General features: G+C 42.4%; 1 protein-coding gene across 1 annotated transcript in view; it reads left to right on the top strand.

Annotated features, from left to right (window-relative positions):
• The first annotated feature begins 8,200 nt into the window (after window positions 1-8,200).
• The window catches only part of PRPF8 (pre-mRNA processing factor 8), a 42,122-nt gene continuing 23,969 nt past the window's right edge, over window positions 8,201-26,353 (top strand). The window contains exons 1-16 of the mRNA XM_082247702.1: window positions 8,201-8,358; window positions 13,849-13,959; window positions 15,896-16,064; window positions 16,189-16,353; window positions 18,290-18,508; window positions 18,646-18,858; window positions 18,943-19,068; window positions 19,152-19,257; window positions 19,765-19,955; window positions 20,045-20,164; window positions 20,249-20,438; window positions 22,278-22,397; window positions 22,575-22,709; window positions 22,813-22,942; window positions 23,036-23,232; window positions 26,052-26,258. Coding sequence (XP_082103828.1) covers window positions 13,860-13,959; window positions 15,896-16,064; window positions 16,189-16,353; window positions 18,290-18,508; window positions 18,646-18,858; window positions 18,943-19,068; window positions 19,152-19,257; window positions 19,765-19,955; window positions 20,045-20,164; window positions 20,249-20,438; window positions 22,278-22,397; window positions 22,575-22,709; window positions 22,813-22,942; window positions 23,036-23,232; window positions 26,052-26,258 — 2,388 coding nt within the window. The 5' untranslated portion in view covers window positions 8,201-8,358; window positions 13,849-13,859. The remainder of the gene's footprint in view (window positions 8,359-13,848; window positions 13,960-15,895; window positions 16,065-16,188; window positions 16,354-18,289; window positions 18,509-18,645; window positions 18,859-18,942; window positions 19,069-19,151; window positions 19,258-19,764; window positions 19,956-20,044; window positions 20,165-20,248; window positions 20,439-22,277; window positions 22,398-22,574; window positions 22,710-22,812; window positions 22,943-23,035; window positions 23,233-26,051; window positions 26,259-26,353) is intronic.

The raw sequence follows: 26,353 nt of genomic DNA, 5'->3' as shown, positions 1-26,353 counted from the left end.
TCTCCCCCTCTGTACCATGTCTGCAGCCTCAGTCATCTCCCCCCTGTACCATGTCTGCAGCCTCTGACCATCTCCCCCCTGTACCATGTCTGCAGCCTCTGACCATCTCCCCCTCTGTACCATGTCTGCAGCCTCTGACCATCTCCCCCTCTGTACCATGTCCGCAGCCTCTTACCATCTCCTCTAGCCTATAACCACCAAGTTGTAGCAGCTGTTTCCTTGAAAAAGAGATGATACTATCATTAGAGCAATACATTTTATTTTAATCTTTTATTTATTTTGTTTAATATATTTGTTTTTGTTAGATTTTTTTTTCTTCATTTCAATGTTTGGATATTTATGAATACTAATTCTTAAGGCTCCGTTCACATGTAGGCGTTTTGGGGCGTTTTTGGGGAGTTTTTCTGCTCTAGGATCAGCTCTCAAAACGCCCAACAAGACAAATCCTATTCATTTCAATGGCCCCTGTTCACATCTGAGCGTTTTGACGCTGTATACAAAACGCCCAACGCTCAAAAAAGTACATGAGCTTCTTTTTGGGCAGATTACAGGCGTTTTCCATTAGTATCTATTCAATCAAAAAACGCCTGCACAAAAAACGCCTGTAAATCGCGGTAAAAATCGTATATATATACACACACACATATATGTACATATACACACACACACACATATAGGTGTGAAAGTAGCGGAACCCTATGCCTGCGCTAATGAAATTATTTGCAGGGATGTGGCTCCGCTCCTATCACACCTATATGTGTGTATGTGTATATATAAATATATGTGTGTGTGTGTATATATACCCCTATACAGAAGTTCAGATGTTATGCCTGCCTCCAAAGACACCCAAAAAATGCCCAAAAAAACGCCTGCAACAACAAACCTGGGCGTTTTTGTTGCAGGTGTTTTTTTGGGCATTTTTTGGGCGTCTTTGGAGGCAGGCATGACATCTGAACTTCTATCACACTATATCACACATATAGGTGTGATAGGAGCGGAGCCACATCCCTGCAAATAATTTCATTAGCGCAGGCATAGGGTTCTGCTACTTTCACACCTATATGTGTGTATGTGTATATATACATATATGTGTGTGTGTATATATACCCCTACACAGAAGTTCAGATGTCATGCCTGCCTCCAAAGACGTCCACAAAAAAGCCCAATAAACAACTGCAACAAAAAACGGCCAGGTGTGAAAGTAGCGGAGCCCTATCCCTGCTCTACTGCAATTCTAGGAAAAACATTTTTTTTTTTCTGGTTCTGGACATGCTACAGAGCTGAAACTTCACAGGTACACCTTTTAGACCCCCCAGACACTAAATCCAAAGAAATCTCATTTTTTTTGTCCAATAATTTTTTCAATAATTGGCTCTCTATCAAAAACGACAATTTTTTTGTGTGCGATTAATAGTCCCTGGGGCATGACCCAGAACCCTAGGCACTTTTTAGTGACATTTATTGGGTTTCAGGGCTTCAAAATTGTGTTTTTTGATTACCGAAGTTCGGGTCCCATTGATTTCAATGGGGTTCTGGAATCCGGACCCGAACTTTCGGGAAGTTCGGGTGTTCTGGTCGAACCAAACTTTTCAAAAGTTCGATCATCCCTAATGACCATCAATGTACGGAGCATTCTTTCCAATACCCACCATAGTAAGAAGCATTTTTTTCCCAATAACCGCCAATGAAAAGAGGCATCTTTCCACTGACCACCAATGTAAGAAGCCTTCCTCCAATATAATCAGCAATCTTCCCAATGACCAGTAATGTAAGGAACATTCTTCCCACTGACCAACAATGTAAGGAACATACATCCCACTGAGTCACAATGTAAGGCACATTCATCTCACTGACCAACAATGTAAACAGCATTCTTCCCAATGGCCACTAATGTAGAGAGCATTTTTTCCAATGATCACCATAGTAAGGAGCATTCTTCCTAATGATCACCAATGTAAGGAGCATTCTTCCCACTGTCAACCAATGTAACAATCATTCTTCCCACTGACCTTCAATAAAAAGAGCATTCTTCCCAAAGACCACCAATGTAAGGACCATGTTTCCCACTGACCATCAATATAAAGAGCATTCTTCCAAATAACCACTAATGTAGAGAGCATTCTCCCCAATGATCACCATTGTAAGTGTCACGGTACTAGTGTTGTGAGCCCACAGGTGAGCAGGTGACACGGGAACCCCCCAGGGCGTGGAATCTAAGGGCCAGCCGGTGTTCTGCCAGGGACCCCCTCACGAGAGTTTGGACTTAGCTTTGTGCTGACCCCAAGTCACGACCCTGTTCACCCTGCTCACGAGGAGGTACCCAAAGACACAGTACAGGCACAGATGGATGGAGCAAAAGAAGAGCCGGATAATGAGCCAAAGTCAGACAAACGTAATCAGGAGAACTAGCTGAGTTGGATCAGTCCACAAGAAGTCAGGTAAGGAATGATTGCATGGAAGGGGCCCAGGACAAGTGTTGCTCAAGCAACCAGAAACTGGTCTGAGTGGGATTTTAATAGGGAGACACCTGGGAGGCTGGACAGGAAGTAGCATGTAGGAAGGTATATTAACCAACAGGTGAAGCGGGTGACACACATAGCTGCTAAGTCAGTGCAGCAAGAGCAGAACACAAGCTTGTGGAACCACAGGTGCCAGCAGACCTACAGCAGCAAAAGGTAAAAAACATATGCAAACAGTAAGACGCAGATCAGCTCCTCAGCTGATCTGTGACAGTAAGGAGTATTCTTCCCAATGATCACCAAGGCAAGGAGCATTCTTCCCACTGCCGACCAATATAACAATCATTCTTCCCACTGTCAACCAAGGTAACAATCATTCTTCCCACTGACCTCCAATAAAAAGAGCATTATTCCCAATGACCACCAATGTAAGCACCATTCTTCCCACCGACCATTAATATAAAGAGCATTCTTTCCAACGGCCATTAATGTAAGAAGCATTCTTCCCAATGACCACCAACCTAAGTAATTACTTCTTCGTTGTAAATGTAAATGGATGATATACTGATCACCAATGAAGATGGTCATAAAACAGGCAATATATAATATAGAGAAAACATGCAGGTGGAGGTGATAAGGGTATTTTTTATGAGCAGCACATATCACAGCTTTAAAAGAGAGAAATGGATGCATCATGCCTTAGCTGTAGTTTTGTGACTTCTACACAGCCGCATTATTTCAGCCTACTAACTTTTTCTTCTAGAACACAAAAAAATGTATGGGACAGGCATGAGGAATTTATGCACAAGCAGTTGAGTTAAGCTGGCAATACACTAGTAGATTTTTGAATGGACATCAGTATGAACATTCATATGAAATTTCTCAGTACATTCAATGACTTGATGAATGTAATTGAAAATTACTTCAAAATAGAGTTTGCTTTTAAAGTAGAACTTTAGGCAAACTTTTTTTTTTTTTGAATACAGTAATGGTTATAAATCCTGTTGGTTCATTAACTGCACATCTGCACTAGTGTCCTCCTTAGAAGATTTCCCTTCTATGTCTGGGGACAACCCAAAATTCTGGATTTTCTTTTACTTTCAATGATAATGGTAAACAGGACAAATAAAGAGAGTGAATCTCCCTAATGGGGCGCATACCTCAATAAAAACTAACAGGTGTTCTAATCCCTCTCCACTCAAACAAACTAAATAAAAAAAATGTACTAAAATGTACTTTTAGTTATACAGTACTTTAACATTTGATTTTGGAATAAATGCACTTTCTTGACTTCGAATGATTCGATCATTCCAGAAAAAAATGTCCATCCTGATCCTTTAACCACTTGCCGACCGCCGAACGACTATTTACTGCTGCGGTCAGCCCCTCACAGGCAGAGCGACGTAGTACTACGTCGCTAGCCTGTGAGGGTCTCGGGAGTGAGTGCACGCTGCCGGAGGCGCGCTCCTGCGTGGTCACGGACCCCCCCGCGCGCGTGTGACCGGCGGACCTGATCGTCCACCGGTCACTCACGATCGTCGGTGGAGAGGGAGAAAGGCAGGCGGCTAATGTAAACAAGCCGCCTGTCATTCTCCCCTGTGTATGAATGGTGATCATACGGTTCTACTATGTAGAACCGTTGATCACTGTTCATACAGCTCAAGCCACAGCCAATCACAGTTAGAAGCACGCCCCTAGGGACACACATAACCCCTCCCGCTCAAAAAAAGTTAACCCCTTCACTGCCAGTGTAATTTTACAGTAACAGTGCATATGTATAGCACTGATTACTGTAGAAATGTCACTGGTAACCCCAAAAGTGTCAGTCAAGGGTCCGATCTGTCCGCCGCAATGTCGCAGTACCGCAAAAAAATCGCAGATCGCCACCATTACGTGTTAAAAAAAAACAACAAAAATTACAAAAATCTTTCCCTTTGTTAGTAAACGCGATAACTTTTGCGCAAACCAATCAAAGTACGCTTTTTGCAATTTTTTTTACCAAACATATGTAGCATAAAACAAATTGGCCGAAAATGTTAAAAAATTTTGATTTTTACATTTTTTTTGGGGGAATTTCATATAAAAAAATGTGAAAAATATTGTTATTTTTGCAAAATTGATGCTCTTTTTTTGTTTATAGTGCAAAAAGTAAAAATCGCATAGGTGATCAAATACCACCAAAAGAAAGCTCTGTTTGTGGGTCAAATTTGTTTAGGTACAGCGTCGCATGATGGCGCAATTGTCCGTTAAAGTCACGCAGTGCCGAATCGCAAAAAAAACCCTGGTCGGAATGGGGGTAAAATCTTCCGGGGCTTAAGTGGTTAAAGTATAAGTTTACTTTCAGAACATGTTACATGTTCTACCCCTTTTTAGGGTGGAACATGTAACATGTTCTAGCTCCTAAAGCCCCCCCCCCCCTCCTCCCAGTGACGGCAGGGCCACTTCATCGATTCAGTTTCCTGTGAATGAACGCCTACAAGTTCCATCAGCCATTGCGACTGATGGCTTGTAGGTCTCAATGAGCTACTAAGGCGCTGGCAAGCACTCTGGTAGTCCATTGATTCTTCCTGCTCTCAAGTAATTCCCTGCCTGTACGAGATAAAGGCAGATAGCTATGCTGAAAGTATGCAGGAGATGTTCATTGTATAAAATTTGGTTGGTGGATAAAGCTGCCGTTAAGTTACACAAATCCAGAAGTTTTCATTGTGCACCATTACAACCTTCTAGCTGCCAACCTCATAACACTCAATGACATCATCAGTTGGTAAGAAGGATGTTAGTTGCTTGCATATCATCCTTGTTTGACCATCCCTTGCCTCTCTCCATCAGCTTTGGGGTATCATTAGCTAAGCGATGGAGAAAAACTAAGGAAGAAGAGAAACATTGAAATACTAGTCAGTACCAGTGTATTTTTTCCGAAAGAATAAATCACCTCTAACGCTGGGTATGCTACGTGTATTGATGTTGCTGCATTATGTACAACTATTAGAATCATTTTTTACATTTTAGAATGGGGTGCCTGAAGACTGTCCAGAGTTTTGGAGGGTGCCTCGAGACTCTCCATAATTTTAAAGGGTGCCTTGACTGAATAAAGGTTAAGAAACACTGTATTAGTGTATGGCCAGCTCCCTGTGCTTTATCTTCTGTAGGTAACTCTGCCTGTGTATAATATACTCAGGCCTGACTGAGTGAAGCATGCTCCCATCGGCAAGAACAGCGATGTCTTAGAAATGAGGGCGTCATCCCTTGCTGCTGGGAGAAGCTGCACCTTTTTTGCAAGTTATTTAGCCTCACACATGTTGCAGAACTAAGAGGTGCTGATATTCTAATTCATTATGCAAAATGCGTACAAATATTAAATCTGCCCCTAACTTCCATTTGGCAAGCAGTTACATCGCCATTTGAAAATGAATGTTGCTTGGTAAACTTGACATGCCGAGGTAAAAATGTCACACCACTAATAGGCAAGACATTACAGCCCCGACAACGTAAACAGCCCTGAATGGCTTCCATGTCAACTTGTAGAGGGGCGGTGAGTGGGCAGTAAAAACCACAAATCAACTGCCTGTTTTTTATGCCCTTCAACCACCTGTGTAAACTTAGACATAATGTTTGTGGTTGCTAATATGTCATCCTATTTTGTAAAGTAACTTAGGAACAAAGTACATAATGTACATGCAATGTGGGACCATTTGTTAAAGCAGTTGCATCTTAATTATTGTGCAGTCAGAATTCCCCTTTACATCAGGGTCTGCAGAGTTCCCCTTTACATCTGGGTCTGAAGAGTTCCCCTTTACATCAGGGTCCACAGAGTTCCCCCTTACATCAGGGTACGCAGAGTTCCCCTTTATATTAGGGTCTGCAGAGTTCTCCTTTACATTAGTGTCAGCAGAGTTCTCCTTTACATTAGGGTCTGCAGAGTTTCCCTTTACATCAGGATCCGCAGAGCACCCCTTTACTTCAGGGTCCACAGAGCTCCCCTTTACATCATGGTCCACAGAGCTCCCCTTTATATCATGGTCCACAGAGCTCCCCTTTACATCATGGTCTGTAGAGTTCCCCTTTACATCATGGTCCGCAGAGCTCCCCTTTACATTAGGGTCCACAGAGTTCCCCTTTACAATACTTTCCGCAGAGCTCCCCTTTACATCAGGATCTGCAGAGCTACCCTTTACATGAATGTCTGCAGAGTTCCCCTTTTACATCAGGATCCGCAGAGTTCCCCTTTACTTCAGGATCCGCAGAGTTCCCCCTTGCCCTGTAAGGCAAACCCTGCAGACTCTGATGTACTGTAAAGGGGAACTCTGATGTAAAGGGTGTTCTCGAAACACTGATGTAAGGGGGGATTCTAATGTAAGGGCAGGAAGGGGATCCGCTGCGGGGCTGTAAAAATGGTCCCACTGCAGGACTGTAATAAGTGCACCAGGCATGGAGGGAAGGGCCCTGGACTTGGGTCGTTGGGGTCCTTTATGTTTTTTTGCCCTGGGGCCCTGATGTTTCTAGTTCTGCCTCTGCCGCAGATATACCCAAAGGCTTCCTGGTGAAGAGGAGTAAAAAGGGAACCTGGAGCCGATGTAGCAGGTGCTGTCCAGCCTGATCTGTCCTGTGATCAGAAAGTACCTGGATCCATCTTGCCCTTGTGGGTGGAGAAGTTCATGGGCAGTCAATATAATATAGTTTAGTTGGTATGATCAGAATACGATGGCTGTTGATAATCCCCATTGTACTACCTTTGTATAACCATTATTTGTACAAGTTAGTACTCACTGTTGGTCTAAATCTTTTTTTTAAAAATTATTGGAAAAGAAAGTACATGGAGCGAAGCTTCAGCCTTGGATTGGGGGTCAGGAGAAGGCAGGGAAAAGGAAGAGTGGGAGGAGGGCCAAACAGCGACACCATGGATCTCTGGGCTGTACTTGCCCCCCCTGGGCCAAAAGTTACTCTCTTTTTGTCCAATTTACTGTTATCCTCAAAAGTGAAAGAAAATCTCAAACTTTGGACCAACACCATAACAGTAATAGAAGGGAAAACCTCCAATGGGGACACCCCTGGATTGTCTCACTTTGGAGGAATTTCCTTTCAGTTCCTGTTTTGGCTATGTAACAGGAAGTAAAGGGAAATCTCCCCTATGGAACACCATACTTGCCAACATTTAAAAAAAAATTCCAGGGACACTTTGCAGCACTGCTATCAATTACCACACCCATTTCCCCGAAGCTCCGCCCACTCTGCATAATTAATCTTGCCTACTTATCAGATTATAGGGTCTACTCCCATTTAGAGAGAATTACAGGAAATTAAAAAGCAAATTTCAAACTTAAGGCCACAGTAGCAGAGTTGGAATAAGTCTCCCATTCCGCTGCACTACTTCTGCGTAACATTTATGGGCAGCTCGAATAACAGGCGCTTCCAGGGACAATATAAATTACCTGGGACAGGCTCCTATTTGCAGGGACTGTCCCAGGAAAAAAGGGACAGTTGGCAAGTATGGAACACAGATGACAAAAACACTGACTGAGGTTATAACCTTCCCTCTAATTTATCAAAAGTAGTTTTTAAAACCCCCTTGTGTGTTACTACTCCCAGCATTACTGATCCTGTTACAAAACTACAACGAAACATCACGTTTGCTTGCTTTTCACTTGCCATAGCACACTGCATAGACATCCTAACCCTATAACACACTGGCCACGCCCTGAGTACATTCGTCACTTCCACATTTGGTGAGTGCCGTGATTTCATTGGTGTAACGAGAGGCCAGTCGCTGCCTTGCACTTCCGGGTCGTAGGTTGGTCGTGTGTGGTGCGTTTCTCCGCCGTCGCTGTGTCCTGGGAGGAAGCTGGGCCTGGCAAGCGGGAGAGACGAAACGAGAGGAGGGGAGGCGAGGCCGGAGAGCCAGGTGTGTGATACCCGCAGGGAAAGCTGGCTGGTGGGGCGGCTTGGGGGCGCTTAAGGTGTTTGCCCAGCGCGGGCTCTGAGCTGAGGCCTACAGTGCGGGAGAACCTGAAAGCGGCCCAGTATGAGTGTATCACGTCCTATGTTATTGTACGGAGTGGGTGTAATACAGCGCTCTGAGGGAGGAGAACACGGTGCTCGGCTAGGCCTCAGCTCGGAGCTCCATATAGAGGGCGCTGTTTGCTCGCTGTGAGGTCGGATCTTCATGTGTTCTCACCCTGCCCCCTCCTCCTCCTAGGTGCACTGTTGGTGTTCAGTTATCTTCATCACTTAGACTTTTCTTTTTCATATAAGAGTGCTGGAACTCTACCATCCTTATTTTCCATTACAGTGATCAGTGTTGTGCTCTAATTGCATGTGGTTATTAGCTGTGTGTGTGTATATCAATATACATTTTATTTATATTATACTCCAATAAGTACTTGAATGATCTCTCTTGTTCAGGCCTGGTTCACACTATTGCAGCTCTGCGAGGGCATGGTGGCCCATTCGTTTGTATGAATGCAAGCGCAGCAGCCCTTGTTTCATGCAGGAAAAAGGTTCCTACACCATTTCTAAAATTTAATGGCAAAGAAATTGTATGGAGCGTTTGCACTATGTGTTCCTACTCCATTTAAGAACGATTGGCAGTCCCATGTGTTTTTAACCACTTTCTGACCAGGCTATAGTTGGATGACAGCTACAGTGAGGTCGGCCAGTTCTGGGAGGGCGTCATATGATGTCCTCGCCTGATCTTGCCCACTGGGGTACGCTCTGTGATCGCTGGGTCCTTTGGACACAGCTGATCAGAGTGAGGTAAAGGGCAATTCGCAGTGGCCTTTTACCACATGATCAGCTGTGTCCAATCACAGCTGATCAGGATGTAAACACAAGCCCGTAATTGGCATTCATTTCCTCACACTGATGAGGAGAGGAGAGCCGGTTACCGCCTTGTGTAACATTTACATGTTTTTGGGTTTAACCACTTAAGCCCCGGAAGATTTTACCCCCTTCCTGACCAGGGCCTATTTTGCGAATCGGCACTGCGTGACTTTAACGGACAATTGCGCGGTCGTGCGACGCTGTACCTAAATGAATTTGACGTTTTTTTTCCCATAAACAGAGCTTTCTTTTGGTGGTATTTGATCACCAATGCTATTTTTTGATCATGCGCTATAAACAAAAAAAAATGTCAATTTTGCAAAAATAACAATATTTTTCACATTTTTTTTTTATAAAATCAAAATTTTTTAACATTTTAGGCCAATTTGTTTTATGCTACATATTTTTGGTAAAAAAAAAATTGCAAAAAGCGTATTTTGATTGGTTTGCGCAAAAGTTATTGCGTTTACTAACTACGGGAAAGATTTTTGTCATTTTTGTTTTTTTTTTTTTTTTTAAACGAGTAATGCTGGCAATCTGCAATTTTTTTTTGCAGGACTGCCACATTGCGGCGGACAGATCGGACCCTTGACTGACATTTTTGACACTTTTGGGGTTACCAGTGATATTACTACAGTAATCAGTGCTATATATATGCACTGTTACTGTAAAAATGACACTGGAAGTGAAGGGGTTAACTTTTTTTGAGAGGGAGGGGTTAAGTGTGTCCCTAGGGGCGTGATTCTAACTGTGATTGGCTGTGGCTTGAGCTGTAAGAACAGAGATCAACGGTCCTACATAGTAGAACTGTATGATCGCCATTCTTACACAGGGGAGAATGACAGGCGGCTTTGTTTACATTAGCCGCCTGCCTTTCTCCCGATGTAACGGACGATCGCGAGTGCCTGGCGGACATCGGGTCTGCTGGGCACACTCCCGGGGGGGCGGGTCCGTGACCGAGCGGGAGCGTGCATTCGGCTGTGCGCGCTCGCTCCCCAGAGCCTCACAGGCTAGTGACGTAGACCTACGTCGCTTTGCCTGTGAGGGGCTGACTGCCGCAGTAAATATACTGACGGCAGTCGGCAAGTGGTTAAGAGCTCATTCAGACTAGCGCGACACGACTCTGCACGACTTGGGGAGGCGACTTGTCAGTCCCGTGCACCATGACTTCGGAGTTACTTGCAGGGACTTCACATAATGGAAGTCTATGCAAGTCACTCCAAGGTCGCCCCAAAGTAGTACAGGACCCTTTTTCTAAGTTGGAGCGACTTGTGTCGCTCCTATTAGAACGGCTCCTGTACTTCTCAATGGAGCGCGACTTGTCAGGCTGACAAGTCGCGCTAGTCTGAATGGGGCTCTAAAGGATAAGTCCACCTTTAGTGACATGTTATAGCCATAATTAGAGTGTAACATGTTACTGAGTTTAATACAGTTTTTTAAGCACACAGCCTGAACAAGAGCACTCTAATGGCTCAGCCTCAGAGTCACTTTCCGTCATGGGGCAGTCTTCCTCACCAGACCTAGGTGGTTCTGCTGCTGCGGTTTGTTTAAATGCTGCCACCATATTGCTCCCGTTGTCTATCACTGTAAGGATCTTCCTCTTTGGCATGTCCCACTCTTGGAAACATTTGTCCACACATGTTTTAATTGACTGTTCAGTGTGTGGGTGGGCTACTTGTTCAAAGTCCTTTTTTGGTCCACTAATCAGTGCAAATCAATACTCTCTGAGCAGCAGTCTCTTTTTGAATTTTGTTTTTCATCTACATATTGTTTGTCAATCAGATTGCTTATTTTAGTTTTCTTTGGACCAGTCAGCTTTCTATCTACTGTCTCCATCATGCTAACAAAGTCCTCATCTTCAATCGTTCTGACTGGTAATCCGGAGCGCCCATAGTGTCTTGCTATGGCCTTTTCCCTGGCCTGTTGTTCCTTAGAGTCAATTTTGTATTTTGAAGCACCTAAAAGAGCAGTGTAAATAGTTTTGCTGTGGTGCACTGGCTTGACTTGGTCCATCATTTGAGGTTTTCTGTATCTGTGGGGTTAAATTAGGGGGAAAAATTCTAGTTATTCTGATTTTACATTCTCTCTCTCTCTCTCACTCCACTCCAAGTTGTCTCTTTATACAAAAGTGGAGTTAAGTGCTATCATGCAGAGGAGGCCTGAAATGCTGCTGCAGTGCACACAGTGCTGGTCTCAGGTCTAAGGGATGGCCAGATGCCTGCGGTCATGGTCAGAGAGGAGGCCTGTAATGCTGCTGCCTGCAGTCAGTGCACACAGCACATTGCTGCTCAGTGCTGGATGGGGGTCTCAGGTTTAAGGGTGGTCTCTGGTCTGGCTCTGAACTTAAGTTGAACAGGATGGGCCGGGCGGGACTCAGCGGCCTATGCACGCACACACAGTCCTGGATGGCGGATGCAAGTGGTCTGAGGGGACTCGGGGTAGGCAGTAATAGCTGGCCTTGCTGTTGTAACTCACTCAGTGGGTGCTCTGCTCTGGATGTGGTGGTGGGTGCCACTGCCTGGTCGTCTGCCGTGTGATGATGATGTGATTGTGACGGAGTCTGGCCTGGCTCTGGCTGTAGTGCTGCAGTGCTTTGGTGAGGTGACTGGTCTCTACTCTTGTAGTAGTCATCACGTCGGATGTCACGGGGCACGCCACACAGTCGCTTACTGGGAGCAGAAGCAGGCGGAGCTCTGTGAAAACCGAAAGTTGGGTAAACGTCACTGCCTCACATTCTCGTTTAGTTTTCGTTCGTTAACGAAAATGGATTTGATTTTTGCCATAGTTGTCGTCATTTGACGAAAATGTGCTATACTTTGCGTCTCGTTTTCGTCAGTTGAAAAATGCCGGTGACAAAACCGTTTTCGTTGACGAAATTAACACTGATCGTAGGTCCCACAAGACTGCGAGACCATTCACAAAGCGTGGCTCGCACATGCGCATTGAGCAGCTGGCTGCCTATAGTTAAGATGCCAGCGTTGGGAACCTGAAGGCAAGTAAAAAAACTAGCCCTTGATCCCTGGGCAGGTGAGTGTCCTGTTATTAAAAGTCAACAGCTACAAGATTTGTAGCTGCTATCTTTACTTTTGTTTTTTCCAAGTGGAGATCCTCTTTAAACTCCTAACTTTCTATGTTATAACCATTCAATAAGCAGCATCCACCCAAAGTATTGTGTGTTTGTGAGTCACTGTGATTGTGTCTACCAGACACAATACATTCTATAGATTCTTCTAGTACTGAACAGCCATGTAATCTAAAGTTCTGCAGGGAAAGAAACCATTATGTAAATAATGTGTTCATCTTATAGGTATTTAGACTCATTTGCTGAGCTAGTACCGCATTGGACCTCATGAATAATAGTTTGTGAAGGGCATCTTAAAGAGGTTGTACACCAAGAAATTTTTTTTTTATCTTCTTTACAACCTGAAAGAGAAACCCATAATGAGCTAGTATGCATCGCATACTAGCTCATTATGAAATACTTACCTTAGAACGAGCCCCCGCCGTGCCGTCCGCTTACCTGTATGACGGGCGACATGTATAGTCGCCCGTCTTCCGGGATCGCGGCATCCGGCCATCTGATTGGCCGGAGCCGCGGTGACGTCAACTCGCGCACGCGCGCGGGAGCCGACGGTCACGGCACGGGGCTCTGAAGGAACGGCACGATCTGCCGTTCCTTCAGAGCGCATGCGCCAGTGACGTCACTGGCTGCATTAAAGGTAAATATCTCCTAAACGGTACATGTTTAGGAGATATTTACAGTACCTATAGGTAAGCCTTAATATAGGCTTACCTATAGGTACAACTTCCTGAGGAGGGTTTACTTCCTCTTTAATATGCCTATTTGTTTTGTATCTTTTATGATTCCTGGACATATCTTGTCTTGATTCAAGCACATGCATTGTGCTTTTTTTGATGTGTATTATTTCTTGTTTTTTTAACTCCAACATAAAGTGCTATTTGTGTGTTAAAATGTGCTGCAGTGCACATAAAGAAATCTATATAGGAATGTTAAATGACAGACAGACATTTTTCATGTAGACAGATCTAGTCATTTCTGTGACTATAGGTTTATTCATCATTGCATACATTAGTGTAAAGTTATAGTAGGAAAGAGCAGAGAACAGAAATGTTTGAAGGCAGTAGTAAACTGACCAAAAAAAAAAATTGGTCTCCTGCAGGATAATGTCATAATATGCTGGTATGCACGGCATGCTGGCACATTATACTTTTTAAAGTAAGCCCTCCAGCAGCGCACAGCCACTGCTTCCCAGTGGTCCATTTTCACCCTGTCTTCCTTCTAGGTTTGCAGGCTTTAGCTGTTTAAATGGCCTGCATCACAGATTCAGAACACAGTGCGCATGTGCCAGTGACATCACTGGCTGCTACTAAAGTACCTTCAGTAGGTATGAGGAGATATTTACTGTACAGGTACTGTAAACCTACAGTACCTTCAATGAAAGGACTTTACTGCAACTTTAAGTGCCAGTAAATAGCCTACTTCACCACAAAGATTATGATGTACCATGTAATGTTTGTAATGCTCATGTTCAAATTTCTTTTTGTTTTCCAGCTTGAAACACCATGGCTGGGGTCTTTCCATACAGACCTGGGGTTCCCCCCATGCCTGGCCCACCACCAGTAGCGCCAGACTACATGTCTGAAGAAAAGTTACAGGAGAAAGGTGAATTACTTTATATTTGGCTTATCTCACTACACTACCGGTCAATTAAATGTTTAGACTGTCGTTATTGCTTCTATACATAAAGGAAACATCTGCCGAGCAAGCATGCAGCTAGTGAGAGGTTCTAGTAAAATGTAAAATCATGTTTTGCATACTTTTTTCTAGGTCGGTGCATGTATAAGAATTTTCAATATACAAGGTAATTGAACTGGTTATAAAGGCAAAAGGGTTTTTACCTTAATGCATTCTTTGTTGAGACAAAGCATCTTTCAAAAGTTGTTCCCCCAAGCCCCGCTTAAATGCTTATGGGAGCCCGTTTTCTATTCCGGCACTGTGCCCGTCTGCAGCAACTCTTCTCCCCATTTTCTCTTCTCACTGGGGACTCAGCGGCAGCAAGAGCTAGTGGCTCTGCTGCTGTTATTTAAATCCTGTGAAGCAAGGGTGGGACTAGGCTGTGTGTGTGTCCATAGACGCACAGAGCCCGGCTCAGGATTGAGCCTGCACCAGTGCCCCCTTAGCAAGCAGCTTGCTATGGGGGCACTCTGAGAAGAGGAGGAGCCAGGATTGTCTTCATGGGACCCCAGGAGAGGAGGTTCAAGGGGCTGATTTGTGCAAAACTAGTGCACAGTGCTGGTAAGTAAAACATGGTTATTGTTTTGAGGGGGGGGAAAAAAAAAGCTTTAAACCCACTTTTAACCATTTCACTGCCAGGTCCGTACGGGGTACGGACATACTGAACTGCTTCCAGCTTGCCAGGTCCGTACACAGAACAGACCTACATTCTTCCTTTGCTTTGAACCTCTGGTCACTTCAGTGACCATAAACTTATCAGAGTTGTTCAGCAGACACTGCTGAAAAAAACAATATCTCTGATCAGTGGATTGCACTTTGCTGATCAGAGCTATTCACCTACAACGTGACTCCCCCACCCACCGTTGCTGCCTGACTGCTCTCTGTCCCTCCACCCAACTTGCTGCACTGGCTGCTAAAATGCCCCCAACCCCCCCCCCCCCCTCCTCTTTCTCTGCCACTGACATCTGCACATTTACTCACCCCCAGCATCAGCTGCTCAACCCCCCCCCCTCTCCTCTGCCAACACCGATCTTTGTGGCTGGGTCATGCACTTGTCGTGTCTGCCCCCCCCCCCCCCCCCCCTCTGCCTCTCCCACCGCCAATTGCATTCACCCCCTCCTGCTGACTGTAGCTGCTGCCTGAGAGATTGGTGAGTGTCAGGATGGCAAGTGGGGGGGGAGGGGCTGATAACCATGTGTTTACCAGCCCCTTTCTTTATTGAATTAACACAGCGATTGGTACTGATCACTTCTGTTCATTCTTTACTGAAGAATAGTAAACACTTTACTATGTTTTAGTTTGTGAATGAACAGGAGTCTCTATGCAGATCTCATTCACCTACAGTGCAGCTGAGGCTGCACAGAAAGGGACTTTCTTTAGTCCCTTACTCTGTCTCACAAAAGAGACATTAGGGGGTCACCCCTGATGTCTCTGCAAGACCCCCTCTTAAAAAAAAAAAAAAGTAAAAATAAAATTGTGTCTGTTAAACAAAAAACAAACCTAATAATGCCCCCTTTACATGGGCAGACTGATTGGGTCTGCCTGTCAGTTTTCAGACGGACCCGATCGGACCCTCCATTATTCTATTTTCACGATTGCCCAAAAAGGCACAATTTAAAAAGTTACAAATATTTGTTATTAACTCAATACAGGTTAATTTTTTATATTTAGTAGGAATTTAGCATGAATTTTTTAAAATTTGCAACGGAAAAATTGCAAAAATGTCCAGCCATCAGAGTTTAAAACTGGAGCACAGGGCCTGGCAGCGAAAAGGTTAATGCCAGGATTTTCTCAGTATTATTTCTTTATACTGTTTATAAAAGCAAGTTTGCTAATATAATTTTTTTTTTTTTCCCCCCATTAGCTCGGAAATGGCAGCAGCTGCAGGCCAAACGTTATGCAGAGAAAAGGAAATTTGGCTTTGTGGATGCTCAGAAAGAGGACATGCCCCCAGAGCACGTGCGCAAAATCATCCGTGACCATGGTGACATGACAAACAGGAAGTTCCGTCATGATAAGAGAGTCTACCTTGGGTAAGGTCACATTTAATTAGTTATGAGCTCTTTCGATGTCAGATAGTCCTATAGTTACCTATGTATCTGTTGCCAAATTCCATTTCGGTTATGTTATAAAGATTGTTGTGCATTTGTTTTTCAGAGCTCTGAAGTACATGCCACACGCAGTGCTGAAATTACTTGAAAACATGCCCATGCCTTGGGAGCAGATTAGAGATGTGCCAGTGTTGTATCATATTACTGGAGCCATTTCTTTCGTCAACGAGATCCCTTGGGTTATAGAACCTGTTTACATAGCACAATGGGGGTAATAAATAAAAACTGTACTCTGTTCCTCCCAATGTTTGTTTTTTGGATTGTTGGTAATATGCACTGCTCAGAATTTTATTATGTTTTTAGTGGTAGCCTTATAATATTGTCTGTGGAAAAAGCCGCTGAAGGACATGAGGTGCAGGCACTCAGAGGTCCCTGCACATATCTGCATTTGACCAAATGTCAGGCAAAGCGTTGTCACTTCCTGGTAGTGTTGCAGCTTACACAAGTGTGGCAGGGCTTACTGAAAGCTGCTGCAGGTGTGAACCACTGCATAACTGTCAGCTGTATGTATATATATATATGTGTGTTTGTGTGTATGTATGTATGTGTGTATATATATATATATATATATAATATTAATTTTTTTTTTTTTTTTAAGTTTCACTAGTTAAAACTTTTTTTTTTTTTTTTTTTTTTTTTTGAGTGCTGTGCGAAAGAGTTGGTCAGTCTGGCAAATTTTTATTGCTGACTGTGCCACCATTGGGGTGATTCACAACTCTGTCCTGATGACAATTGACTATTGTCAAAGGCGGTAAGCTGCAATCTTCCATAGGAGACACCTGTTCCAGAGACAACTAATAGGGGAGTTCCCCCTCAAGTTGTGACGTTTCCTCTGTCGCAGCTCCCCCCAATGGTACAGAAGCCGCAAAAAAACTTGCAGGGATTTTAACCCTTTAGTATTCTAAAACCTTAAAACATTTTCGCCATACGTACTGTACACTTTAACACTAATTTAGAAATATTAAAGTGAAGAAGCTGTAATATACTATGCATTAAGCCAGGGCTTGACAAATTTGCCTGAAATCTAGGAGCCAGCTAAAAAAGTTAGGAACAACCAAGCTTTATTTAATAAAACGGATACTACATTTACACATAAATACGACTAGAACCCCACTCTCCTCTATAGCGCAATTGGATGGAAACAGACTGTCTGTCTCTTTCCATCCGATGCCATCTGATCCGATCCACGGGGTGGATAGAAAATAGAACCACCATCCGTCTGTTTTTGGGGGACAGGATCAGATGGCGGCAGATTACCGCTCCATAGAGAAGAATCAAGGGTCCGATCAGGTCTGCCTAAAAAACTGACAGGCGGACCTGATCAGACAGCCCGTGGGAAAGGGGCCTTCGGCTGTGGCATGGCGATTGAGGGAAAAAAAAATAGACTATATATATATATATATATATATATATATATATATATATATATATATATATATATATATATATATATATATATATATATATATATATATATATATATATATATATATATAAATTAATTTTTTTTAATAATAATTGGAAAAAAAAAGAAAATGTTTTTATTTATTTTTTTAAATTTAAAAAATAAATTAATAATAATAACCACACTCCCTATCCACTTACATTTTAAGCAAAGGTAACTAGACAGGGAGATGAAGCCTGCAAAAACTTCCCTCTCATCTCCTCTTAGGAAGGAGATGGGAATGCATTAACAGGCAGCGGAAACAGTCATTACTCCCGGCCACCACAAGAGGGCGCCAGTTCCCCAGCCTCTCTCATCTCACAGAAGAAGGCCGAAAAGCCGGGGCCTCAATTTTCGGACGGCGCGGAAGTCCGTGCACTTGGGGAGGAGGTGGGGCGCAAAAGGGTCAGGACACCTCCTGCAGGGCACCCCAGGCGCCAGGTCGCTAATTCTAGTCGCAAATGCGACCTGGCGCCCGGGGTTTGTTGAGCCCTGCATTAAGCTGCACGTGCTTTAGTTAACAACCTGCTGCTAATGCTTTGGAAGTAGAGCAGATCTCTAATTCCCATGAGTAAGGCTGCTCTTACCCTATAAGCTCTGGCCGCATTTTGCATACTTGCTAGATTATTTTATGTTTGTCAGGATGAAGTGTTCTTACTTTAGTCTTTGTCACTGTGTTACATACATACAACTCTTCAAACAGGTCAATGTGGATCATGATGAGGAGAGAAAAGCGAGACAGACGTCATTTCAAGAGGATGAGATTCCCCCCCTTTGATGATGAAGAACCCCCTCTGGATTATGCTGATAACATTCTTGATGTGGAGCCCCTGGAGGCTATCCAGCTGGAGCTGGACAATGAAGAAGACGCTCCAGTCATGGACTGGTTTTATGATCACCAGCCCTTAAGAGACAATCGAAAGTAAGCCTTCTCGCGCTCAACTTTGTAATATCAACATTAACTAAATCTTTAGAGTTCTTCTTTGTGATTGTTGTTGTACAAGTTATTTCAAGTAAAAGAAAATATGGCGTAGATCCAATCATGTGATTTCCTTTTAGGTATGTAAATGGGACAACATACCAACGTTGGCAGTTCACACTTCCTATGATGTCTACACTGTACCGACTGGCCAATCAGCTGCTCACAGATCTAGTTGATGACAACTACTTTTACCTATTTGATTTGAAAGCTTTTTTCACCTCTAAGGCTTTAAACATGGCAATTCCAGGTGGACCAAAATTTGAGCCATTGGTTCGTGATATAAATTTGCAGTAAGTTTCAAACATATTCTCAACTTCGCTTTATTATCCAACATTTATCCTTTTGATTTCACCAAGAACCTTTCTTTTTCTCAGGGATGAAGATTGGAATGAGTTCAATGATATTAACAAAATCATTATTCGTCAGCCAATTCGCACAGAGTATAAAATCGCATTTCCGTATCTGTACAACAATCTCCCTCATCATGTACATCTGACATGGTAAGGAATAGAGCCAGATATTTTGATACACTATATACAGTGATTAGATTGCCAACTCACCACAATTTGACATCGTCTTACAGGTATCATACACCAAATGTGGTTTTCATTAAAACAGAGGATCCTGATCTCCCAGCTTTTTATTTTGATCCGCTTATCAACCCCATATCACACAGACATTCTGTAAAGGTGAGTTCTATATTATGTTAAAATACAATTTACAAGCATTGATGTGAAACTGAGTAAAGATGAGAGAATTTAATTGCTTAGGGAACTGCTATTTATATTCTAGTTATGATTTCTGCAATTTGTCTTGATGCAATTCACGTTTCCTGTTCATGGGACATGTCTTATTTGAACGCAGTAGAGTTTGTGGACCCTTAAGCATTTTCTAGAGTTTGATAATGCCTCCTAAAATGCAATTTGATTTTTTATAATGACAGCCTTTGTTTTCCCATCTAATATATCCCATCCAATAAATCATATGTGAAACTTTCTCAGTTTTATTTATTGAAACAAGTGAGTTGTAACTTGGTAAATTTCTGAGTTCTATCGCCATCAAATTTTACTGGTATACCTACACTGTGGCTGTATCCATAAAGAAAGGTCTTTTAGACTCTTAATTATGTATTCTTACTGAATGGACTTGTATTCAGTATCCTTTATTGTAACATAATGTAATTCTATCCTCTTTAGAGTCAGGAGCCTTTACCAGATGATGATGAAGAGTTTGAGTTACCAGAATATGTGGAGCCATTCCTCAAGGAAACCCCTCTTTATTCAGACAACACAGCCAATGGCATAGCCCTGCTTTGGGCGCCTCGACCGTTCAACCTGAGGTCTGGTAGAACGCGAAGGGCTGTTGATATACCTCTGGTAAAGAACTGGTAAGTGCTGTCGCAGCATTCAGACGCTTTTAAGTACTAAATTTTTTATATTTTTCGTTTCTTAAGTAGTCACATCTGATTTGTTAAAGGTACCGGGAGCATTGTCCAGCTGGTCAGCCTGTTAAAGTTCGTGTCTCCTACCAGAAACTGCTGAAGTACTATGTCCTTAATGCTCTTAAACATAGACCACCTAAGGCCCAGAAGAAGAGGTGAGTTCCCTGAGTGTCTGGTGGCTTTTTTTTTTTCTTTTCACTATTTTGTCTGATATCTAAACAGTTTATCGGTTTGTCCAGGTATCTATTCCGCTCATTCAAAGCTACAAAGTTTTTCCAATCCACTAAGCTGGACTGGGTGGAGGTTGGACTTCAGGTTTGTCGCCAAGGCTACAACATGCTGAACTTGCTGATCCACAGAAAGAACTTGAATTACCTTCATTTGGACTATAATTTCAATCTGAAACCTGTAAAAACACTCACCACCAAGGTATGACTACATACATTGTTCTGCATATCAGTACACAAAAAATGTCGGCTTTACACGGCAACTTTAAACAATCACAAGGTATAGATCAAGGCTACCTTTAGATCTTGAAGATTTAAGAATTCTTCTGCTTTGCAGAAACATTTTTTTAGCTTAAGGCAAGTAGCGAAGTACTCATTTTTATTCACGTCTATAAATTGTCTGGCAAAGATTATGTAACTGTTAAGCTATGCTTATAAATCCATACATACAGCTACCAAACATCATAACCAAATCCTGGAGTTGCACTGCAGTCACAACACTTCTTGCTCCAGAACATCCTCCATGCATAGTCCTGACTATTTTTCCCTGTCAGCTCATGGTACCACATCAGATCCTAATTGGCCTTGAGGTCTGGATCTCCTGCTCCCAATTTGAGCTCTGTTTTTTTTATGGTATTACAGAGGGATTATTAATTTCTTAATGAATATTTAATATTAAGCTTTGAATTTGTGTTCCTCATTTCTGCAGCTTGTGTATGATAGCACAACTTCTGGATAACTCCTCTTTTTATGGAGGAGGTTAAACACTAAATGCTTAGTGGGAAAAATAGCTTGGTATGCGTGAACACAACATCTCATTTGCTAGATTTTATGCAGTTGAGGATTATTCTATGTATAATAGTGATATTCATTTATTTAGAGTAGAATTCCATGCTAAACTTAACTAATCTTTAAAAAATTGCTCTCCCCTCCTAACACCTTGTGTGACCAACCAATGTAAGAAATATCTGTATACATACCTATTTTCAGGCCAGTTTAGTTAGTCTACTCACATGATCTCTCCTGTTTCAGCCAGTGCTGGCTACAGGGAAGAAGAGGGCGCAATAGATAACAAGTGGTTATGCCTAGGAGTGGTGACGTCCCCCATAGGCTTACTATGACATATCTGTTGTCGCTCTTTCCTCTTCCCTACAGCCACCACTGGCAGACACAGGTGAGCCAAAGCAGCCTGAAAAAGTATACAGAACTTGCTTACATAGGTTAGTCAGTCAATAGTTGGTAGAAGGGGGGAGGAAGCATTTTTAAGATTAGTTAGATGTCCCATTTATGCATTGTATTCTTCTTTTTTTTTTTTTTTTTTTTTTTTTTATATAGATTTTTGGGATGTGGATGCTGATAAATCTATAGTTCACCCATACAGCTCCAATTTTTATTGTATGCAAACACACTGCAAAATCTATTCCCAAACATAACAGTACGTTTCAAAAGGCCAAAAATAAAACCTCTGGCTCACATTCTAAGTTAAACAAGTTACCTGGTGGAAAAGGGCATTTAAAAGTTAAACACTCTAATTTAAAAGTAACCAAATACGTTAATTGTAAATGGCCACAAAAATATGAAAATAAACATCAGGTCAAATAAAAGTGTACTGGATAGAAAGATGGATAGAAAAAGAAGGGCACATCAGCCCTTATGCATCACCTAAAGCACAATTTTATTATTGTCAAAGTAAATTAAAATGTACTCTCAAGTTGCAGGCCTTTAAATTAGTGCTAGCGTCCGCACAGGAGAGGAACAGAAAAGTTTTTAGTACGAGGACCTGGACACCAATCCACAGCAGGTCTGAGCTCTTAGGGAGAGGGTATATCCCCTGAAACTCAGAATGTGATGCTGTCAAAGTATAATTGCTGCCAGGCAGCTAGCATTTTTTTTTTTTTTTTTTTAAATCAGCAATAGCTGTTTGTGTTCAATGTAGCACTGGTTTCCTGTTTACTTGATTGCCTTTTTGCCCTATAAAACAGTATTTCTGATCAAGGTACTGAATAATTTATTTAACCATTCTCCTTTTATCTCCTTGCAGGAGCGTAAGAAGTCTCGGTTTGGCAATGCCTTTCATTTGTGCCGAGAGGTTCTTCGTCTGACCAAACTGGTGGTGGATAGTCATGTGCAGTATAGGCTTGGCAACGTGGATGCCTTCCAGGTAGATTAGTGGTCCACTTAAGCAGTTTACAATTTTTTTCCCCCCCTGTTGTTGGGTTTTTTTGTTTTCTTTTGAATGACCACATTTGCCAAAATCTATGTGCATGTACTAAAAAAAAGACTATAAACCATCTAAGAAGTAGTATGGCAGTCTAGAGTAACTATTGTGTTTTTTAAGTTGTCAGATGGACTTCAGTACATCTTTGCCCATGTGGGCCAACTGACTGGCATGTACAGATACAAGTACAAACTTATGAGACAGATCCGAATGTGCAAAGACTTGAAACACTTAATCTATTACAGGTTTAACACAGTAAGTGCACGTTACGCTTGAATTTATTTTGATTTGTGTCAAGGACTGTAAGCAAATTTTTATTTTTCTTCTTCCCTCAATTCTTCCTTTCACCCTGAATTAGGGTCCAGTGGGAAAAGGACCAGGTTGTGGCTTTTGGGCAGCTGGGTGGAGAGTTTGGCTTTTCTTTATGCGCGGCATCACCCCGTTACTGGAGAGGTGGCTTGGAAATCTTCTGGCTAGACAGTTTGAAGGTTGGTAATAAGTTGCCTTTCACTGCAGCTCTGTGTATTTACAGGAATTGTATTTGTGTTCTGTGCTTATGCATGCTCGTCTCCTTTTCTCAGGTCGTCATTCCAAGGGGGTAGCAAAAACTGTGACGAAGCAGAGAGTGGAATCTCACTTTGATCTGGAGCTGAGAGCAGCTGTCATGCATGACATTTTGGACATGATGCCAGAGGGTATCAAGCAGAATAAAGCAAGGACTATCCTGCAACACTTGAGTGAAGCCTGGAGATGCTGGAAGGCAAACATTCCCTGGAAGGTGAGTGCAGAAAATGTTCTTGATAATTTGCTTGAAATATTTTAGTATAAAAAGCAGAAAATGTTGCGCTGTCTACAATCCATACAAATTGTGTAATACTCCAAAGAGAATAAACAGTACAGGGAGTTATCAAAAACTTAATGCTATGTGCCATAAATTCTTAATCAGTGATACCACTTTGTAATTGCTATATCACACACACAAAAATATTGTAAGAAGGAAGAAATCGATCAAATCCAAATGTGATAGTCCTCAGGTACACAAATATTCCTTATTCTCAAGTGTTCACACATCAGTGCTCCCCCGAATATAGGAAAGATTGGCCTCTTACCAGAAAATTAGACCTCAATTAGATTTGTCCATGCCTTAGTGAATGTACCCCTCACTCCAGGTGTATATGGCTGGCAATATCCTCTGGTAATGGCTTCTATAGTTACAGCTAGATGCTCGAACCTGGATAGTGTAGTGTAAAATGACAAGAGGAGAGCTTTCATTGCGCAATGTAGTATAAAATCAATGATTTATTTATGCAAAAAGTTACTCCCAAGATTCCAGTAAAGACAGGCAGGCTGTTAATACATTCGGCTACAGCCCGGTGGACGTAATGACGTCACTGCTGTTTCCTCTGCCAGACTTGCGTTTCGTCTTAATGGACGTCCTCAATGAGGAAATGAGAATCCATTATTATGCATTATTTAAACTAGGGATCGACCGATTATCGGCAAGGCCGATATTGACTTTTGCTGATATACAGGTCCCTCTCAAAAAATTAGCATATTGTGATAAAGTTCATTATTTTCTGTAATGCACTGATAAACATTAGACTTTCATATATTTTAGATTCATTACACACAACTGAAGTAGTGCAAGCCTTTTATTGTTTTAATATTGATGATTTTGGCATACAGCTCATGAAAAACCAAAATTCCTATCTCAAAAGATTAGCATATTTCATCCGACCAATAAAAAAAATGTTTTTAATACAAAAAAAGTCAACCTTCAAATAATTTATGTTCAGTTATGCACTCAATACTTGGTCGGGAATCCTTTTGCAGAAATGACTGCTTCAATGCGGCGTGGCATGGAGGCAATCAGCCTGTGGCACTGCTGAGGTGTTATGGAGGCCCAAGATGCTTCGATAGCGGCCTTGAGCTCATCCAGAGTGTTGGGTCTTGCGTCTCTCAACTTTCTCTTCACAACATCCCACAGATTCTCTATGGGGTTCAGGTCAGGAGAGTTGGCAGGCCAATTGAGCACAGTAATACCATGGTCAGTAAACCATTTACCAGTGGTTTTGGCACTGTGAGCAGGTGCCAGGTCGTGCTGAAAAATGAAATCTTCATCTCCATAAAGCTTTTCAGCAGATGGAAGCATGAAGTGCTCCAAAATCTCCTGATAGCTAGCTGCATTGACCCTGCCCTTGATAAAACACAGTGGACCAACACCAGCAGCTGACATGGCACCCCAGACCATCACTGACTGTGGGTACTTGACACTGGACTTCAGGCATTTTGGCGTTTCCCTCTCCCCAGTCTTCTTCCAGACTCTGGCACCTTGATTTCCGAATGACATGCAAAATTTGCTTTCATCCGAAAAAAGTACTTTGGACCACTGAGCAACAGTCCAGTGCTGCTTCTCTGTAGCCCAGGTCAGGCGCTTCTGCCTCTGTTTCTGGTTCAAAAGTGGCTTGACCTGGGGAATGCGGCACCTGTAGCCCATTTCCTGCACACGCCTGTACACGGTGGCTCTAGATGTTTCTACTCCAGACTCAGTCCACTGCTTCCACAGGTCCCCCAAGGTCTGGAATCGGTCCTTCTCCACAATCTTCCTCAGGGTCCGGTCACCTCTTCTCGTTGTGCAGCGTTTTCTGCCACACTTTTTCCTTCCCATAGACTTCCCACTGAGGTGCCTTGATACAGCACCCTGGGAACAGCCTATTCGTTCAGAAATTTCTTTCTGTGTCTTACCCTCTTGCTTGAGGGTGTCAATGATGGCCTTCTGGACAGCAGTCAGGTCGGCAGTCTTACCCATGATTGCGGTTTTGAGTAATGAACCAGGCTGGGAGTTTTTAAAAGCCTCGAATCTTTTGCAGGTGTTTAGAGTTAATTAGTTGATTCAGATGATTAGGTTAATAGCTCGTTTAGAGAACCTTTTCATGATATGCTAATTTTTTGAGATAGGAATTTTGGTTTTTCATGAGCTGTATGCCAAAATCATCAATATTAAAACAATAAAAGGCTTGCACTACTTCAGTTTTGTGTACTGAATCTAAAATATATGAAAGTTTAATGTTTATCAGTACATTACAGAAAATCACGAACTTTATCACAATATGCTAATTTTTTGAGAGGGACCTGTATCGGCCCCGGAACTGGCCGATATTCCAAATATTGCTTATTTGAGGGTAAAATGATGTCACATAGCATAATTCTGTTTACAAATGTTATTGAATATGCCACTCACATATGTACAAATTAAAGATATAAGCAATGAAGTGATGTCATGATATCACTTCCGGGTACTGGTGCTAGATTAAAAAAAATGACCGCATTCAAAACAGCCAAACTTGGCGTTTTGAATGCTTTTAAGTGCAGAGGAGGGGTTTAGGGTCTGTAGACCCCCAGATCCCTCTACAACAGTACCGGTCAAGTGATAAAAATCTTTTTTTTTTTTTTTTTTAAATGTACGAAAATATCGGCCGATACCGATATGCAATGGCCAAAATATCGGTATCGGCAACGAAAAACCGATATCTGGTTATCACTAATTTAAACGACTTATTATTTTTTTTTATTTTATTTTTTTTTTTCCTTTTTAAGGTACCAGGTCTTCCTACACCCATTGAGAACATGATTCTCCGGTATGTAAAAGCAAAGGCTGATTGGTGGACAAACACAGCCCATTACAACAGAGAGCGTATTCGCCGTGGTGCAACTGTGGACAAAACAGTGTGTAAAAAGAACTTAGGCCGTCTGACTCGTTTGTACCTGAAAGCTGAGCAAGAGAGACAACACAACTACCTAAAGGTGAGCAGGAATTGCTAAAACTTCTGATCTAAAAAACAAAAAAAACAAAAAAATCTGATCCTTTGTACTGAAAACTGAGTTTATTTTGCTTCTTG

This window comes from Pelophylax lessonae, assembly GCF_965119305.1.
Source record: "Pelophylax lessonae genome assembly, chromosome: 2".
Taxonomy (NCBI): Eukaryota; Metazoa; Chordata; class Amphibia; order Anura; family Ranidae; genus Pelophylax; species Pelophylax lessonae.
The sequence above is the reverse complement of the archived record's forward strand: the minus strand, read 5'-3'. Positions and strand labels throughout refer to the sequence as shown.